The following is a 19,372-nucleotide window of genomic DNA, read 5'->3' as shown; positions in this document are numbered from 1 at the left end:
CAATGCACAACAACCTGTAGAATATGAGAGAGAGAACCATCTTTTAGGTTTTGAACCAATTTCTTTTTGGTCGAAATGCGGTTCAAAACTAGGTGTGCAAACCAGAACGGAGCCGGTTCCCTGTTGGCCTATTAGAGGCTAAGAATTGTATTATTGATCCACACTCTGTACCAGTTGTTGGCGGTAACAGACCATTTCAATGCTAACTGCACTTGTCTCTAAGGGGTTTTACGTTCCTTCCAAGTGCTATGCTCCATCTAGTGGCCTTTTTGAATATTGCACTCTGTCCATAACACAAGTACAATGAAATTGGCATTCTCATTAGTCCCCTAATGGTCCAAAGGACTTTTTAACTTCCTGAATATACAATTTTTTTGCCCTTACCTTAAAGTCCAGCGTGTGTATGATTTATTGTCATCTAGTGGTAAAATTTCAGATTGCAACTCCTTTGCTTCACCATCCCCGTCCAAGCTTGAAGGAGAAACTACTTTGCCTACAAAACGCTCCTTTCTAGATCCAGTGTTTGGGTTATCTGTTCTGGGCTACTGTGGTTTAACATGGGTAAACACAGCTCAATCTAAGGTAGTGAAAACAAAACACAACAAATCCTATATTCAGGTGATTATACACTAATTAAAATATATCTATGAATGGTATCTATGGTTGCAGTTTACATATTTTCTGAGGGTAAATAATCACTGGTGAATTTGATGAATAGAAAAATAGAAGAAATATAGTTCTTGTTAATATATATGTTCTATAGAAACCACACATTTGTATCATTCACACAAACTTACTATTACAGTAGGGTATTGCACCAGAGACAGAAACAATGCTGTTAAATGTTTGACTTAATCTGTTCTTGTTACCTGTCTCATGTCCTACTGTTATGATATAGTGACGGTTTCAGTGAATATGACAAAAAGTTATTTTTATAAGTTACCTACTGCAGCTTTAAAGTCTCCATGCCACCCACTTGACACCCGATGAATGTTCCTTTAGATCTGCTCCTGTATATACTACATGATGCATTGCGTCAAATACATATTCATTTAAAATGTTGAAGATAACACAAAAAGTTAAATTAAATATTCCCTTGAAATATATTTCAGTATCTCCATAATTCTCTAAACAGTTTGTCTGCAGCATTGTGCTTAAACGTGATTTATTACTCAACTCAAGCTAAGTCAACTGATAACAGAGCTACAAAGTTCAATCATAAATCAAGCAAGTCACACTGTTTGCTGCTCAGCATCACCTGCCTGATATTGCATCTCCTGTGCTCCAGGTTCCTTCCTGTCTGGATCTTGTCTGCCTGCCCACCTGCCCACCTCCACCATGAAGCTCTAGAGCAGTTCACTCAGCCAGCATCCAGAGTCATTACATCTGAATAAATCTACTGTGAACTTTCCACTAACTGTTGTCCAAATCCTGCTCTTGCGTTCAGAAGATTACTAAAACTAAAATCACAGGTAAAGCAGGTCAGTTCTCAATTATGGATGGATAATTTATGACTCAAAAAGTTGGACACAATCCAGTATCACATTTTGAGATACAAAGACTACTTCAATGCCAGCTTTACCAGGAGTAAAAGTAGTAGTGCCTTTAGAAAAAGCTAATATTAACATGTTGGCCAAATTTAAAGCTCTAATCTGTAAAATTTCCATATTTAAATATTTATATACTATAGTACTTCCATTATCCCAAATATTTTCAACAATGTTCAAACTCATCGTCATTTTATTCAGGTAACGCTGCGTTTCACTGGTCGCCTGTCGATGGCGTCATATCCCCTTTGTGCCTGCGTCAGCATTGTGGTTGTCTGTTGTGTGGGGTTGACTGTTTATCCAGTCTGAAGCCACATTGTTACCATCCACTGTTTAGATCTTGGTGCATTTTAACTCTAGATTTGAACCGGATGAAGGATTTTAGTCATCGGATGTCTGGATCTTAAGTTATCAGAGAAACAAGCTGTGGCCGAGTAACTTTTAAAAAATTTGAAAGGCCCTATCTAGAGCCAGTGTTTAGTTTGTCCATTCTGGGCTTCTGTAGAAACATAGTGGTTCAACATGGCAGACTCTGCTAGAAGAGGACCCGCTCCATCTGTAGATAAAAACTAAGCAAATTTTGAGGCAACTGAAACACAACATTTCTTTATTTCAGATGATTATACACCAATGAAAACATACCTAATATTATATCAGATAGATCCTCCTAAAATGTGGCCCTTTAAAACCAGGTCAAGAGAAGGAAAAAGGACAGACAAAGAGTTTTGGTTGGACAAAAGAGAATATGGTGAATGAGACAGGAATAGCTGATAAAAAACTACATTGCCATTCTTTCTTGTCCCACCATGGACATTCTTCTAGAAGAAATGGGAACCCTCTTGTACAGGTGGTCTGACCTCCCGCCTGCTCTCACTTATGTATGGAATCCAGAAGCACAGATAGAGACAGGAGAACAGTTTATTTTTAGATTAGAGGACATTTTGGTCCAACATTTTACAGGTACTGTATACACACATCACTTGTTACATTAGTGTAACACCTACAAAGCATTTGCCATTGTGATAATACAACCATTTTTCCTTATAATTAATGCACACTAACGAGTGAGCACATTGGCTTCTGCTGCAATAAGTAAAACTATATTTTTCCAGCATTAGTACTAGGATCTACTGATTTGTGATTGCACTTATGTATTATCAACAAGCGTTCATGTGCAAAAGATTCTGGTTTCATAAAGTAGCAACTGCTTAAGCCTATAAACTATTGAAGAAATGTCCTCAGCACACTGAGCAGGATCAGTTAACCCTTACTGTTCACCACCACACAGGGATAGAAGTGTTTTGTGTTATGCTATCACTTGGCATGTGGTCAGTAATAAACAGGTTACAGTTAAACTTACATAAAGGATACCAGAACAAGAAAATGATTATACAGAATATATTATAATTAGAGAAATGAAGCTCTGAATGTAAATTGAATGGTTTTTGTGAGATATTTTTATAGCACACCAGTGTTCTAATCATCTGACTGACTGAGGAAATTAGTTCTATTTCATTAACACATTTCATCAGACAACTGAATGAATATAAAATGCTAATACAATTGCAGTTGATATTTGCTATTGTGTCCAGTGAAATTGTAAATTCTGTCCTAGTACATGAAATCTGTGTGCACAACTTGAGTGGATGAGAATATTTACCATTTTCTCTTCTTTTTTTGAAATAACCACAATGCAGTAAGAACCAAATTAGGTGAAATAAAATAGGTCTTGTTTTTACAGATAGCAATGCTCATTAGTGGGGCTGACTCAAATGCTTCGTTGCTTCAGCTGTTGCCATGGTAATCGATGCCCACATCAGTATTGGTTTACTTTGTTGTTTTTTTTTTCAAAGCCTGATCCAGCAGTGTTTCCCACATAGATGTTACTTGGGATTGAAACCCAAAGCACTATGAGGAGCCAGAGGAACTTGATTTTTTCACAGATTATCTGTCTCGTGTACTACTGTCAGGATGATGAAAGTTTTCAAATAAGACAAAAGTTACAAAATGCAGCTTTAAGAGCTGGCAACCCATTTTAGCATTTTGAAGAGAAACAGAGAGAAAGAGATATTATATGTTATCTGGTTGTTCATTAGAAGATGCAGACATGGGGGATAGCCTATTTTACAAGCACAGCCCTGGTAGAGCGTTCTGTCCCATGTTGGTTTCTAACATTTCGATGTGCTCTGTCATTAACAACAAGCCTCCTCCACATGTAGGTCACCTGCTGGGTGGAAAATCTGAAACATGCATTTTTTTTTGGGTGACTTAAAACATAATGCTGAAACCGCTGAGAAAGACAGTCAGAGAGAGACAGAAAAAGGCAGTGTGTGTGCAGAGAGAGAGACAGGCAGTGTCTGTGTATGGGGGGGGGCTGAAGGGAAAAGCAAGGTGAGCAGATTAACATAGAAGCTTTGAAGTCCAAAAAATGGTATTCAGGACTCATTAGTCTGTAGGCCAGAGATATGTAGCTAACACAGATATGTCATATGTCTGAATACAAAACATTCACTACTTTTGAACAAGCACACAAACAGACTCATTAAAGTGTAACAAAACCCCTAAAGTTTGCTAGCTCCCTCCCTCCTAGCACTTTTTAAAAAAGAGAATGAAATATGGGGCATGGCCTTGTGGCTATGGGGTGTGTAACAGAGTGACACACTGACTACTGGGGACTGTACTCTAGCTGAGCTAACTGAGCTAACCAGCCATGAGCAGCTGCTGGAGCTTCGTCAGTCACTAGAAGCACATTCACAGCTTTTGTAAAAGTTTCTGTGTAGTGGCGAAGAGGTGAAGAGAATACTGGTAATGGTACACAGTATTGCCGTCAAGGGTGCTGTCCATCTGCCATGTACCATTTGCCTGAATCCATGTGAATGCAGCATAAACTAGCAGCTCAGAGCTAACCAAGCTAACTAGCCATGAGCAGCTGCTGCCACACTGTCCATGTCTGTGCTGGAAACAGCACTAACAGTCACTAGAAGCACATTCATAATAGTTTGTATAAGTTTCTGTGCTGTAATCGTTAGCCAACTGCTAGCTTGGCAACCGATGCCGAAGAGCTCAAAGAGGCTAACTCTCTCGTAGGGGGAGTGTCAGGCTACGGCTGCATAGCAGGCCACAGTCTGCAGAGTCGGGAGAGGTTTTATAGGAGCAGGCGGGTAGGAGGGGTTTGTGATGAAAGCTGCCTCCACATATGACACCTGCCTCAAGATCAGCCAATAGTGAAATTCAATTGCAATAGCTGTGTTTCAACCAGTAGAGGGCGGTCACTACACATATTTATAGCACCAAATGTAGAATTCAAACACTGGATTTGGACTTGAATTGATCATCAATGCTACTAAATTAAAACCCATATACGTTAGTTTTCAGCAGAAAAAGTGGTTTAGGGGTTTAGTTACTCTTTAACCAACAGAGGACCAACAAATAGACTGAATCATTTTAATGTGCCACCCTGTGTCCTTCATCGCTCTTCCAGCTCTGGCCTCAGGGTGTTAATCATCAGCGGCAAATGGGACATGGTTTCAGATGAAATGCTGTGTAATAGGCATTTGGTCTCAGAAGAAGGAAGTGTCTGAAGAGAAGGCCCCTGCCAGCCTGAACTCCTCCCTCATCAGCACGCAGAAGAGCCGCTGCGGCAGAGCTTTGGAGTACGGCGCAGGCCGAGGGACACACGTCCGCACCAGAATCTCCCGGCCTGCCGGAGGAGGAAAGTCAGGCACTTTGTTGCTTCCTGCAGTCTGCTTCCTGTCGCGGCCAGAGTCTTCTTCCAGTGGTGCCAGGAGGGCGGCCTGAGGGTGGAGAGAGTGTGGAATGTTACTAAGCAACTAAAATGTAAGACAGGGAGGATGCTGAAGGGGTCTGTATGGAGTTTGAAAAAGTGCAGCCTGATGGGTCAGACAATGTAAGCTAGTTAATGTACATCAGCACAATGAATACATTTAAAGGTTTGGGCTCATTCTAAATGTTAAACACATGAATAAAAAGATCAAGGACAGTTGACTTCCCTCAGCTGTCTGTGGCACATTGGTTATCTCACAGCTCACAAATGTATTGTTTTTATATTATAACTGAGTATAGTTTCATTCAAAATAAAATACAACAAAACAGCTGGCCACTAGCTAATTGTTTTAGTAAACAATAGTCAAACAGGTGGAAATAGGACATTTTTTGTATTTGGACTATATTCAGCAACAGATTAAGACACATTTGGTGATCTATTGTAGTGTAGCTCTAGTATTTTCAGAACATTCATTCTACCCCTTTTGATGTGAATAGATTAAATATTAATACAATCCAACAGCACCACAAACTACAACGTCCTGCTGTAACTCACAAAACTGCACCAGAAACACGAGTAACACCAAGCAGTTCAAATATTCACCATTAACAAGAGTTTTCCCTTAACAACCTCCTAATTACTGCTTATTGATAGTAAGTAAGGAAGTTACGTATGTGAATTATGATCTTAACATGCTTTGCTCAGTATGGGCCTTATAGGGCTGTTGAACAATAAGAATATTCATTCTCCCTTAATAACACTTAATAATAATAAATGTGTTCTATTCTGATGCAACAAAGCTTGCTGCAGTGTCACTATATGTCACACTGCTAACTTGCACATTCCCATAGCAATATTTTGAACATTCCTGCAAACTATACAGCTCTTTATTTATTTAAATAACAGAATTTTACATAGTCTCTTTTTATATTTGCATACACTGTCTCTTTTAATTGTCTCTATTTTTTTATCTTTCTCTATGTTTATTGTAATACACCAATTTACTAAGGGTGCCCCGATTGATCGGACGATATTTTATAACACAGGAAGGTTATTCAGTCTTTGACACACAGATTTACTTGGGCGGGCCGTCGGTATATTAAGGGTCAGAGAAATAGAGAGAGAGACATTATCTGGTGGATGCTTAACAAGCACCCAACATGTAAAGCAACAGTTTAGTTTTCGATAGGCGACGTCATTAATTGTGTTTCTTCTGTGACTTTATAAAACTTACTGCTGACCAACAAAGTAATGAAGCAAACACATGCAGCCTGTATATGGAGAGAGACAGAGGACAAATGTGTAGGTGTGTGCGTGTGTGCATTCACTTTGAACATAAGGCTTTAAATAGACCTGGTGATCGGTAACGGCTGATACCACTTCTAGTAATCTGTGATCGGCCTCAAAAACCCTCATCAGAGCACCCTTACAATTTACCAAGGCAAATTCCTTGGATGTGAAAACCTACTTGGGAATAAACCCATTTTGACATGAAATAGTAGGATAAACACAGACATTACCAATGATACTAATTAAGACTGTTCTGTTTAGCAGAGCCTTTTGAGTGAGCCAACATGTACAATAGCAGCAACCTGCTACACAATTTAAAAAAAAAATATATATATATATATTTTGGAGGCCTTTATGCTTTTATGAGATAGGACAGCTGCAGATAAACAGGAAATGGGGAGAGAGAGTGGATGACGCCAAGCAAAAGCCCAAAGGTCAGACATGAACCCTACTGAAGCAGGAGGAACAGGAAGCAGGAGGAACAGGAAGCAGGAGCAGGCTGGTGGCGTGGTCCCGGCAGGGGGACGACTCATGAGCAAATAATGTTAAGATCATAATTAATTCACAACTTAATTACCTACTATAAATAATAAGGAGGTGGTATAGGGAAAACTCTTAGTTAATGCCCTAGTAGTTGTAGAATAGGGTCATGTAGAATAAGTCATGAATAAGGGCTGTATGATGACTAATAAAGAGCCAATATGCTACGGATATGCACGCTAAAAAGCAACTAGTTAATGGTGAATATGTGAAAAAACTATTAGTTATGCAGTGAATGAGGACCTGAAGACCTGGGGGTGAGATTGCCAATGCTAGAGGAGGAAATACTGTCAGTATATATCAAACTGTGTCAGACTCCAGTCAGCCTATTACCAAACTCCTCCATCTAGAACCCGATCGACTGTTTACTGAGCTAGGGCAGAGGTACTGGCTCCTCAGGAGTAGGGCCCAACCTTGCAGACTCACCACCTGCTAGACTCTGGCTATTTAAACAAACACAGTTCTCTTTGCCCGTCTGTGACACAGTAGCCTTCAGTGTTGATGGGCTATTCTTACGGAGAGTGTGAACCTATCATGGCGTCACCCATTGGTTTGTGGAGTAGCACTTTGAAGCCTCGAGTTTGGGGTTATGGCCGTTGTCAAGTTGTTTTTTTGCAGCCAGCAGCAGTTCTAATTGGCTGTGCAGTTTTGACTTGTCTGTAGCAGGAAACAATGGCGGCTCACCTGGTGTCGCACAATCTCATATTCCAGATAAACAGTACACTAAAATTTGTTTGTGAAATGATTGGAGGAGAGAAATAGTCAACACAGTAACAGAATCTGGATCCATATCTGATCAGCACTGCCAAGTTTGACAGTTTGATCTGAGTTTGGTGCATTGAGCTGGACGGACTCACTGAGAATGACCTGTCAATCACAAAATAGCAAGCCCTAAAGTATACCCTGCTTTATGGTCTATTTTACTGCAAATGGGACCATCAGTTACTAAATGAACATCATGCTGTATGGAAGAAGACTGAAACTAGAGATTGAGACCAGAAACTCATTAGGAAACTGTTTACTGAGCTCATAAATCAAGTCAGGAGCAGGCTCATGTTGCCCTTGCATTAAATGCAACCGGGCTGGAGCTTCCCCCTGGTGGCTATTAGAAAGAATGCAAGTTTAAGACATGTCCACATTGGCCTCAATTTTCAGACCCGAAAGCTCTGTTCACTAATTAAATAGTGTCATTGGGTGAGGCAATAGCGTTTATCACTGCAACACCATGCCACCCCTGAATCCAATTATCCTCAGGTCTGACAGTCTTTGGGATTAAACTGGTCTTCAATACATTAATTTATGCAAACGTTGGGTAGGCTTTTCACTTTTTCATTTAAGACGTGTGAAAACCTCTACCATCATCCTGTCACTTTTACTTTCACTGTAATGTGTGAATCATTAATATATTCTTTATTAGCTGCTGTTTCTGCTATGTACATGATATGAGTCAAAGATGTGACTTTGCAGACAGTGATTGATTAGGTTTAGGCAACAAAACTACCTGGTTAGGTTTAGGAAAAGATCAAGATGCAAATATTGAAGCATGGTTGGCTGCTGACACCTGGGTGCTAATAGCATTGGCCATAATTGAACCAGTGTCAGCTTTAAGGAAACTATGGTTTATTACAACGTAGGTTTTATTTTAAACCTACGTAAAAACAATGCGTAATAAACTTTAACCACATTCTGCAACCAGGATATGTTGTTTACATGCACAAACACAAAGAAAACATACAAAAAGATGATTACAGCAAATTTACCAGCATGAAGGTTAAAATACTCAGACTTACAGCATCCTACTGTACTTAGGAAGGAAAAGGGGAAGCTGAACACATATACCAATAAAGGAATGAATCTGAGGACAGTAAAGGGAGGAGAAAAAGTATCTAGCGGCTTAGTGGAGTGATTTGGTCCTATGTGCTTCTTTGATAAATCTATCTATAGTGGTAGGGTGCCAAGACACAAAGTATCTGAGCTGGAGCTATAGGGAATCAAACTCTAAGTGCAACACAGGAGCAACAAGACTACCACATATATATATATAGAATATTCTGCTGTGCAAACCTCCATGTCACCAAAAAGACTCTCCTTTCAATGCGGGTCACATCAGAGAAGTATGAGAGGAAATGAAGATACAAAACAGACACTTCTGTTAAGATCTGTTAGAAAGAGGTCTTTGTTTTAAGTGCTATCATCTATGGAATGGATAGAAGCTTTGGAGGACAATGTGGCTATGTGGGTGTGTCTATGGGTTGCAAGGGTTTTATACCTAATAGGAGTGGTTATGTGTGTCCACAGTTCAGATCTTTACATATGTACATATAATGTATGTATGTTTGTACGTTCAATCAACAGTAGGGTCCAAAACTCTGAGTCCAATACAATACTAGTTCAGGTAATGCTCTTATACTGTCCAGGTTTTCCCATGAACAGGTGTTGCTTTAATAAAGCTGCAATCATTAGCTCATTTCCATATTCTCACCTCATAAATTTGTTATGGCAAATGTGTTTGCCTTTACACATCCAGAAGACACAGACCAATATTTGCACTCATAAGGGTTCAAACTATATTATTTGTCTTGGGCTGAGGCTCAAATTGCTGTGAGCTGCAATGAGCTGGAAACTTTGCACAATAACTGGAAATAATGCGCACATGCTTCCCCAGAAACATGAGCACAATCAGCCAGCTGGTGGTGCTACAAAAATGCAAATTTATAAAAGTCCACCATGATACATGTTTCACTCAGTGTTTCCTCTATGTTGATTTCAGAGTGGCAGCCCGCCATTGTTAACTTTCTACCGCCATGGTATCAGAAATGGGGCAGACGCACAATGTAGTCACGGTTGCCTTTTAAATGATCCTGCCGACATAATGCACCCCCGCTGGCTGCCGCTCACATTGCAATTTAACAACAAGTAGAACTATTCAGAGGTTGTTCGGACAGGCCTGCCCCCACTGCTAAAAAAAATCCTAGAGGAAACACTGTCACTCTACTATCTGCTTTTTTTTTATTTTGATCAACACCTAACCCAAATCTTAGAAGGTTCTCAGGTTGAAGCAACTCTGAACTGGCACTAGCACCAGCCGAGAACTAGCACTAGGTTCGCGTTGGTGGAAAGGAGGTATTCGTGTCAACCTGTTAAATCTTTTTTTCTCAACCACACCAGAGAAAAATATTTTGTTCTTTAGAATTTTGAATTTCTTTTCCAGCTACTTTAGCATACAGTGAGCTTTAGTGTAGAGCTTTTTCATAGAAAACAGCTTCCAGCTAAATTGAACTGCAGAGTTGGTGATAATTTTCTGTGGGTTCATCACCTTTAAAATGACAACAATGGAAACAGACCTTAGATTATAGAAATCACAATAGATAACATACACAGACTAAACCCAATTCCACTCAAGATTCTAAAATCTTGACTGTAAGAAGGGCACAAATACTGCACAACAAAATAAGTACAGAAACTGTACACAAGTTGTGTTACTTGGCAACCCCAAAACTGAAACTCAAAACAATTAAAATCTAAAATTTTAGGAGTTTGAATTAGTACAAGAACTTAAGTATTAGTGCACACAGACTTCTGGAGCCCATTTATACATATTTGTGTGTTTCTGTGCGTGTTTGCTGTTGGAATGCTACTGACAGACTGTAGAGGGGTAGGGGTATATACTGATAGTTGGGAGGAAAAGTCTCATTGCTAGTGGTTACCTCATCACTGGTGAAGTCAGCCAGCTTGACGTAAGCAGCAGGGGGAGAAACAACACAAAAACATTTCGAATGGAGGAAACGTACAACAAAAAAGAAAAAGCACATATTTGTGTCTCAAGAGGGTCTGAGAAACTGCTTGACTGCCTATTACACACACACACACACACACACACACACACACACACACACACACACACACACACACACACACACACACACACACACACACACACACACACACACACACACACACACACACACACACACACACACCAGTGTCATGTGATGTTTAGTGTTTGTTTGGAGGGGTCCCCAGCATTTAGATTTGATACCCCACATTTATTTATATAGAAATACATTCAAATGCGAGCATTTACCATGTGAACATTACTGCATCACTGAGTGAGCTTTATGAGCACTAGTGCACTAGTGCTCATAAAAACACGCTTAGTGTCTTTAGATATTTCCACTGGTTGGAAATGAGTCAGACACTATTACATAACAAACTAAAGTTCAATTGTTTGGTACCAACAATGTCACACAACCAAGAATGGAGGAAGATATGAACTCACTCACTGTTTTGAGCAGAGTCAGTGGCTTAAGGGGGAATCAGTGTAAAATTGTGGAAAATTGTGACAACAACATGCAGCAACAATAGTGCAATGACTGTGTCAATGTGGAAATCCTCAACAAGCATCTCCATCTCCCTCTGAGACATCCACATGTTATGTTTTTCTCACAGACTTAAAGAAGAAGTGACTTAAGCCTCTGTGATAATCTACAGGGGGAGCAAAAACTGACAGCTTGTACATTTGTGCTGGGCCTCGATTTATCATGTGTCTCAGAGTAGGAAATCAGTCCCAACTGGCCACAAAATTCTCAGACAGACACAATTTAGGTCCTACTTTCAGGACAAGGAGTGCTACATGCTCCTCCCTGCTGGTCTGACACATTACAGTTAAGTAATGTTGGTCTGTTCTCCTCTGAGGTGTGGCTGATCTCCTCATCTAGGAAACCAATAAAGAAAGAGCAGGGACTTTGGCTCAGTCTCTCTATTCCATTTCCAGCCTGAGCATGCTGCTTTTGTGACTGGAGTCACGGTGAAGTAGACTTTTGTTTGTTGTGGTGTCTTTGTTTTCTGATGGGACCGGTAGTTTGATTATCAGGGCATTATTTCTGTTAGTCAGGTTTATTTTCTTAGAGAAGAATCAAAGATCCTGCAGCCCTATTTTTTGTATTTATTTTGGCAAGCCCATCAGACATGTCTTAATTTGGTTGCTTTGAGTAGTTTTGACATTTTGGTATTTTTGGTCATCATTTTTATCAAAATAAATAAACCGTCACGGCATCGTCACGAGGAGTAAAAGTATTTATCAACTTTCTTGACTTAATGATTCCTATTCCTGCAGATATTTACTCCAGAATTGTCCTAACCTGTTATAAGGTGGATGTGAGGACACATGCTGTGCGGAAACAACCATTTCTGCAGTAAGAAATTAAACTAAACGCCTCATGCGCACAAGCGAGGGTCTATGGCTGACGAACCCAGGCCAAATTCCTTGTGAAATCTGCTGCCATTACAGAAATGATTTCTTACACCTGTAAGAACACATACATAAAAGCAGGTGTCACTGAAAAGGAAAATGGACAGTGGAAGGGAAGACATGCTCCACAGCCCACGCAGGGTTTGCAACGTCATTACTGCATGTGTGCATGCAATACTGTATGCAAGATGCACCACAATTATAGGCACTGTGAAAGTGATTGTGTGTTTAATTTGTCTATCATTTTAGCAACAACTTTGTGAGTTATCATGCAGGCAGTTGAAAGCTTTATGGGTGTATTGTGGATGGATTATGTTGCAGTGACAACCGAACTGATACTGCATTTATTTAAAGCTGCAGTAGGTAACTTTTATTCCACTAAGCCTGAACGAAAACAACCAATCAGAGTCGAGAAAGATAGTTGATCGTTTAGTCTCATTCCCAGGGTGTCAAATACAGATGCTTTGGGACCCTGGGAATAAGACTCAACAATCAACTATCTTCAAGCTTCCAACCCAAAGCGTTCGTATCTTTCTTGGCTCTAATTGGTTGTTTCCCGTTCAGGTGTGGCAGATTCTTGCAAATCCCATTAGGAGCACTAGGAAGAGCCAGAGGAACCTGATTGTTTCACAGATTATCTGTCTCATGTACTTCTGTCAGGATATAGAGGAAGTTTCAGCAAATATAGCAAAATGTTTTTTTGGGGGGGCTTTTATTGCCTTTACTTGATAGTGACAGCTGGAGACAGACAAGAAAAGGGGGGCAGAGAGAGGAGATGACACGCAGCTAAAGGGCCGCAGGTCAGATTTGAACCCTGGGCCGTTGCAGCAAGGACTCAGCCTCGGTACATTGGTCGCCAGCTGTACCCACTGAGCTAACCGGGCGCCCCACATAAAGTTATTTTTTATAAAAATTACACAATACTACAGCTTTAATAGTTCAGTATCAGTGCTGATACTGATTCTGTGTATTGGTACCACTATAGATATGCCAGCCTCGTGTAAATGGGAAATTCATTTATACTTCAAGTCAGCTGCAAGACACCAGATCGAGCAGATGAATGGCTGAGAGAAGGTCATGAAGCATAATGATCAGCAGAAGCAACCCATTTGTGACTAGTGTCCAATTTTGAAAAGCCTGAAAACCCTATCGTAAATTACAATACTTTTTTAAACATGGTAAGAGGCTACCATCAAATGAGATAACAGCCCATGGTAAATGGTGTCAAAGGAGAGGCTGCTTACCCTCTGAGCATTGACAAACAGACGGTGGATGATGCTGCCAGCCGGCCCCTGGCCAGCTCCGACCACCACCACCTCTGGTTCCTCCAGCAGGGAGCTCACAAACCTGCAGAAAGACATCAAACAGGGATGTAACAATACACTCAACTCACATTTTTTTTTTTTTTTTTTTAAATTGTCTCTACTTTATCTATATTTATTTTTATCTGTTTAATTATTATGCATCAATTGACCAAGACAAATTCCATGTATGTGAAAACCTACTTGACAATAAACTGGATTCTGATTCAGTACAATTCACAATACTAGGTTCATGATCCTTTTCTAAGACGCTGCTCAAATAAATCTGTGGAACTTACGTCTCTAGTTCATCTGTGTCCTCCACCTTCTCACCCTCACACATGGCAAACTTGGCCTTTAGTGAGCGAGCTCGGGTGATGACCGTCTCCATGGCCATCAACTGGTTAATGAAATCCTGCAGATAGAGAAAGGTCACACAGACATGCTGTCAGAGCAGGGGCTTGAGGAACTTCACAAGAAGTATGCTTTGACTCAAACACATTAACAAGTAATGGGCGCCTCAAGGTTATTTCAGTTTTTCTTCAATGTACTTATGTATGATGTTGAAGTGCCAGTCTTTAATTTGAGGACTCTTCTGATGTCCACATTTGAAAGGTTTTCTGGCTTTTAGCCCACAAGGTAATGCTAATAATTCAAGTGAATATGGTAAATTACTTTGTGTCAGTTTCAGTCTAGACATGGTATCAGTTTGTTATGAATAAACTCATAATGGTACCCAAATAAAATCACTTTCAAACTTATGTCTCTTCACTGGGGTGGGTTTTAAAACAGCTGTGACTCAGTTCTGCAGAAGTGAGTACTAAACTGGTAAGAGACTGAATAATTTAAAGAAGGAGTAAAAGGTATCTATGGGAGTAGAAAGTCCAGCCTGGGAACTGTGAGCTCTGGCAGATGCGTCTGGCCCCCTCCCATTCAGACAGATCTTGCCCCAGTCCTGGATTTAATATGGGAGGCAGGTTTTATATGATGACTGCACAGAGGAGCGGCATTTCCATAGACAACCAACATGGCTGCTGCTGATGAACTGTTTCTGTTGAACCTACTATCACGTCTGTATTAAATGAACTGGGGGGACAACTGCACTTAAAGCTTTTGATGATAAGACTGATAATACATGTATCATCAGTAAGAAAAGCCTATACTTGCTTTTATGTTCCTGAGAAGTGTAAACTTCACATCTACAAAAAAGCTGTTCATTTTGACAATCAACTTTTCAGGTGCATAAAATTTGCGAGCAGTTGCTCCAGCAGTTAAAGTAAAACACAAAGTGAGGGGCATGAAAGATGTCTTATCATAGTAAGAATGAGCAGCTTGTGGAGTTCATTTGTCACTGACCTCTAACTTCTTGTAGTCATAGTTGGGGGTGTGCAGCAACTTGCTGGCTTGACTCGTAGCTTGTTGGATGGTTTTTCTGACTGATGGAATGTCTTCTACTGCCTCTGTTAGGGAGGGGATCAGGAGGCCACAGAGGAGAGAAGGAGATAGAAAAAACAAAAGGAAACAGTAAGCAGGTGATGGATTAAAGGCAACAACACAATATAACATACTACACTGTAAAACCCAAGACCATATTATATAAAAGAAGTAACTTGACATAACTTAACTCATTCCCATAAATTTAACCCAACTCAAAAATTAATTGTTGAAGTAACAACTCAGTTGTTTTGAGTGCACTTACATTTGTGCAGTATTTTAAGTATTTGTGATATAATTCCAGTTTGTTCAATTGACGCATGTTCTTTACGTTGACTTAATATCATTACAATTTTTTTTTCTTCAATTTTAGTTTTTATATCAGTTTATGAATCATCACATGCCAAAGTATGCATCCAAATAATTCCTAATGATCCCCCAAAGTGTAAAGAACAAGTAGGCTATTGTTAACAACTTAATCACTGCAGTAACAATTAGATTGATTTTCATAGTTGATGGTAAATTGTTCTTATCATACATTGAATGTTTTGAAGAGTAATGTAATAATTTGCTTTAGTGGAAGAACCCGGACAACTTAAGTGGTATAATTTGTATAAAGAAGATGCATTTAAGTTAGTCTAACTATAAATTCTGTCAGCACTTTTAAATAAGTTTGGAGAAATGCTACAAATGAGTGTAATAGTTTTAAGTTCAATTAACAGAAAGGAATTTGTACAATGAACTTCATTTATCCAAGTTACCTAACAATAAATACTTAACTTACGTGTATTGAAATCATATATTTAAAATGAATTAAAATAGTTTGAGTTAATAAACGCAAACGGTTTAAAGTCAATTGGTTTCCTCAGTTTTTGTTGAACTAACTCATTAAGTTTGACTGTACTACCACACTCCAGGTGTTACACACTGTATTTGAAGTCATTAATCTGCAGTCATTTCCATATTTTCAGCATTCAGTTGCTCTTCGGGAAGGACAGCAATCAATAAATTACATTGAATACTTTAATGGAAGATGTTTTAGAATTTTGTCTTGCATCATGAGACAAAGATTGTTTCATAACAACTGAAAAAATGACGCTTCCCCTTTTCAAACACAGAGAACTATAGACGCCAACTCATTTCTTAGCATGTACGGCAGCCTAGACAGCATTTTATCACGTTTTTCTTGAACATTAGGCTGCATGTAATATCCATAGGGGCATCCAAGTGACAGTGACAGCTTGTTTCTTTGTCAACCCTGAACCTCCAGGTAGCCTATTTAAGCTCAACAGAAAGATAGATATACAATGCAGCAACCCCATCACACTCTGTATGACCCATATGTTTTAATGTTTGATGTCATGAGAAAGCATTTTCCCCTCACCTTCCTCCTTCAACTTCAGAATAGCAGCATGGAGGATGCAGGGCAGCAGATGTCGGGTCAAGTCTGCAGGTTTCTGCACCGCCAAATAGTGCAGAACCTGAAAAGACAGCTAGTTACATCTGTAACGTCTGAACAGGCTAACATGACTTTCAGCAACACACTTGATACAGGGCACTCTCTTTTTCAGACACTGATAAACTTAGTTATGACAGTGTCTTTTGATTTGAAATTACCTTTTCAGCCTCCTTAGTGTCGTCAAAAAGTCTTCTCTGGCGGCGTGCAGGTGTGACCCTGGCCGTCTCCCAAGCTTCCACCCACATGTTGCCTGGGATCTTCATCCTGGCACTAAGCTCACCTTTCACCACTGTGTTACCCTTCTCATCAACTACCTCCTCCTCCACGTAATCCCTGGGTGAGTACCAGCGCACAAAGTCCTCCAGAACACAGCCTGGATTGGCTGCCTGTGGAGAGACAGGAAAACAGCTTTATTATGCCACAAAGGTTATGTTTTTGCTGTCATTTGTGTGTTTGTTTGTATGTCTGTCTGTCAGTAGGATTATTTATTTTTAAATAAAAATTTTTAATTTTTATTAAACCAGGTGGAAGGGTGTAGCATGGGCCAGGCAAGAGCCCATTCAGTGTAGGTCTGGTTACATATCACAGGGCAGATTAACACATTTCTTTTTCCCCCCTAGTGTCTATTGCAAAATGAAGCAAATTTGTTGTGCATGCACAAACCCATCAGAATGAATGTGAATGATATGCTGCAACTATGTACATACCACAAAACAACCTCAAACATCACTGTAGAAACAAATGCAGCAGGAATGTAAGAAATCAGCAATCAGGCATGGGATTTTTCACGATTTATCTGGAATTGCGGATTTTCCAACCTGCACATACTGCTCGTAATTACGGTGAATGGTGTACAAATGAGGAAATCACAGAACGCTGGACTATAAGCCTTGGCAGACGACTGTGCTGCCCAAATGCCTTTCTAGTTTCAGTCTGTGTTAATAGCGATTCCGATACCTGAACATTACCAATCCGATGTGCATTAAAGAATAGATGTGTACATAGAAATATTTTAACAGGCATATACTATAAAGCCTATATCCTGTATGATTGCTATTGTTGTATGGCATGGTGAAGGTTAAACAGTTTGTCAGAGTCACAGTCAGAGTAGGGTGGGTCATGTGGTATCGGATTGGTGCACAGACAAGTGTACTCGCTGATGCCAGATAAATACAGCACAGCATGTATAACCTGAATGTGTGCCTGTCTCACCTTAAAGGACTCCATGTCAGAGAGCAGACAGGCACTCTGCATCCGGGCACGGAGGTGGGTACCTTCAGCTGATGTGCCCAGTTTGGCCAGTACTTCTGACTGCTCCTCTAACAGATCCTCAGTCATTGGAGCAGGTTCCTGGAAATCAAACACACACATGCATACACACACGCATACACACACGCAGCAGCAATGAACTTGTGTAATTTACACAGAAGTCTCTGCTCTTTTGTTGTTCAAGTACACAGGACTGGATTTCAAGCTCTGCAACAACCAAAACCAAAAATATATGCGTGTGTGAATGAGTGAGACAGAGGGATCCTGACCTGTGTGACAGGAATGTAGAGAGGCTCTGTAGAGTTGAGTAGAGTCATGTTGTTGTAGGGGTGCAGTCTGCCCTCTGCTTTACTTTTACTGCCATCCTTTTCTCCCTCAGTGTGTGGAGCCTCTATCTCCCCCTGGTCACTGAGGCACTCAAAGAACTCATCCTCGCTGTCGCTCCACGAGTCCCAGGATTTCCCTGGAGACACCTCCTTCTTTGATGCGGATGCGGTCGCAGACTCCGATGCGGGCCGGCCGTTCTGACCACTGCCGGACACCTTGCGCTCTCTTTCTTTGCTTTCTTCCAGCACCTTGCGAGCTTCGTCTCTGGCCCTCTTCCTCTCAATGCAGCAGTTCAGCATCTATGGGGGTAAATGAGGCTTTTTCAGACACACTGCTGTCTTCATCTCTCTGTTATAGTCATGGCTTGTTGTTATTCTGACGCTGATGTTCCTTACAGCTTTATTCAGAAACAACACAACCATACAGAAAGAGTGGGAATGGAGCCACAGCTAAAAAACAGCAATGAGTTTAAAAGTTTTATGATATGAGGGAAACCGAGTGGTTTCTGGATGCATTTTTGCAGTTGAAGACTTAATTAATGACTATCAGAGTGCAAGGCTCTGCCACTTCTCCTCTAGTGCATCCAGTGACAAATATTCTCATCAGTTTCATCACTTTTAAGATAGTAAATTCTGTATTTACATTTTAACGCATAAGATGGTATGATTTTTAATTGGACCTCTCCTTTAACTTAACTTAATATTTGCTGTAGTAACTTTATTTTCAGCATAGAGGATAATGCTTATGTGAGAAGCTTATTAGTGGTCTTAATTATGATTTAGTTACGAATGTTTATAGGTTGTTCCCTTCCACTCAGTGGAAGATTTTTAATGATTTTGGGATAATTTACTTATACTTATGTTCCTGTCTGCCCACATCACCTTGCAAGCAGTTGTTATGGTTGGTTGGCTGAGGCACACACAATAGATCACAAAAGAACAAAGCCTAGTAGATATGTTATTGATTCTTCTCAATACTGTTTGGAGAGTGTGTTAAGATCTTTTTCAGTCAAATACCTAGAACCACCAGCAGCAGGACTGTACAAGCCTTGTGCATCATACAACAGGAGATGCTACACACAGCTTATACAGTGGGTACCTCAGTAATGATTTAAATCTTCTGACACAATTAAGTGACAACCTGTGCTTTTGTGTGAGTTGTTCCACACAG

The 19,372-nt window shown here is 40.1% G+C and overlaps 1 protein-coding gene across 2 annotated transcripts in view; it reads right to left on the bottom strand.

Moving 5' to 3' along the window:
* Positions 1 to 2,447: 2,447 nt before the first annotated feature.
* rab3gap1 (RAB3 GTPase activating protein subunit 1) overlaps positions 2,448 to 19,372 on the bottom strand; it is a 31,765-nt gene continuing 14,840 nt past the window's right edge. The window contains exons 17-25 of one of the 2 annotated variants that reach the window (XM_051416768.1): positions 18,145 to 18,501; positions 17,819 to 17,956; positions 16,765 to 16,992; positions 16,532 to 16,628; positions 15,070 to 15,173; positions 14,013 to 14,128; positions 13,657 to 13,759; positions 10,869 to 10,892; positions 2,448 to 5,341 (exon numbers count right to left, since the gene is read on the bottom strand). In XM_051416768.1, coding sequence (XP_051272728.1) covers positions 5,108 to 5,341; positions 10,869 to 10,892; positions 13,657 to 13,759; positions 14,013 to 14,128; positions 15,070 to 15,173; positions 16,532 to 16,628; positions 16,765 to 16,992; positions 17,819 to 17,956; positions 18,145 to 18,501 — 1,401 coding nt within the window. In that variant the 3' untranslated portion in view covers positions 2,448 to 5,107. The remainder of the gene's footprint in view (positions 5,342 to 10,868; positions 10,893 to 13,656; positions 13,760 to 14,012; positions 14,129 to 15,069; positions 15,174 to 16,531; positions 16,629 to 16,764; positions 16,993 to 17,818; positions 17,957 to 18,144; positions 18,502 to 19,372) is intronic. The other variant, XM_051416769.1, reaches the window with a different exon arrangement.

The sequence above is a fragment of the Dicentrarchus labrax genome, unplaced genomic scaffold (assembly GCF_905237075.1).
Source record: "Dicentrarchus labrax unplaced genomic scaffold, dlabrax2021, whole genome shotgun sequence".
Classification (NCBI taxonomy): domain Eukaryota; kingdom Metazoa; phylum Chordata; class Actinopteri; family Moronidae; genus Dicentrarchus; species Dicentrarchus labrax.
The sequence above is the reverse complement of the archived record's forward strand: the minus strand, read 5'-3'. Positions and strand labels throughout refer to the sequence as shown.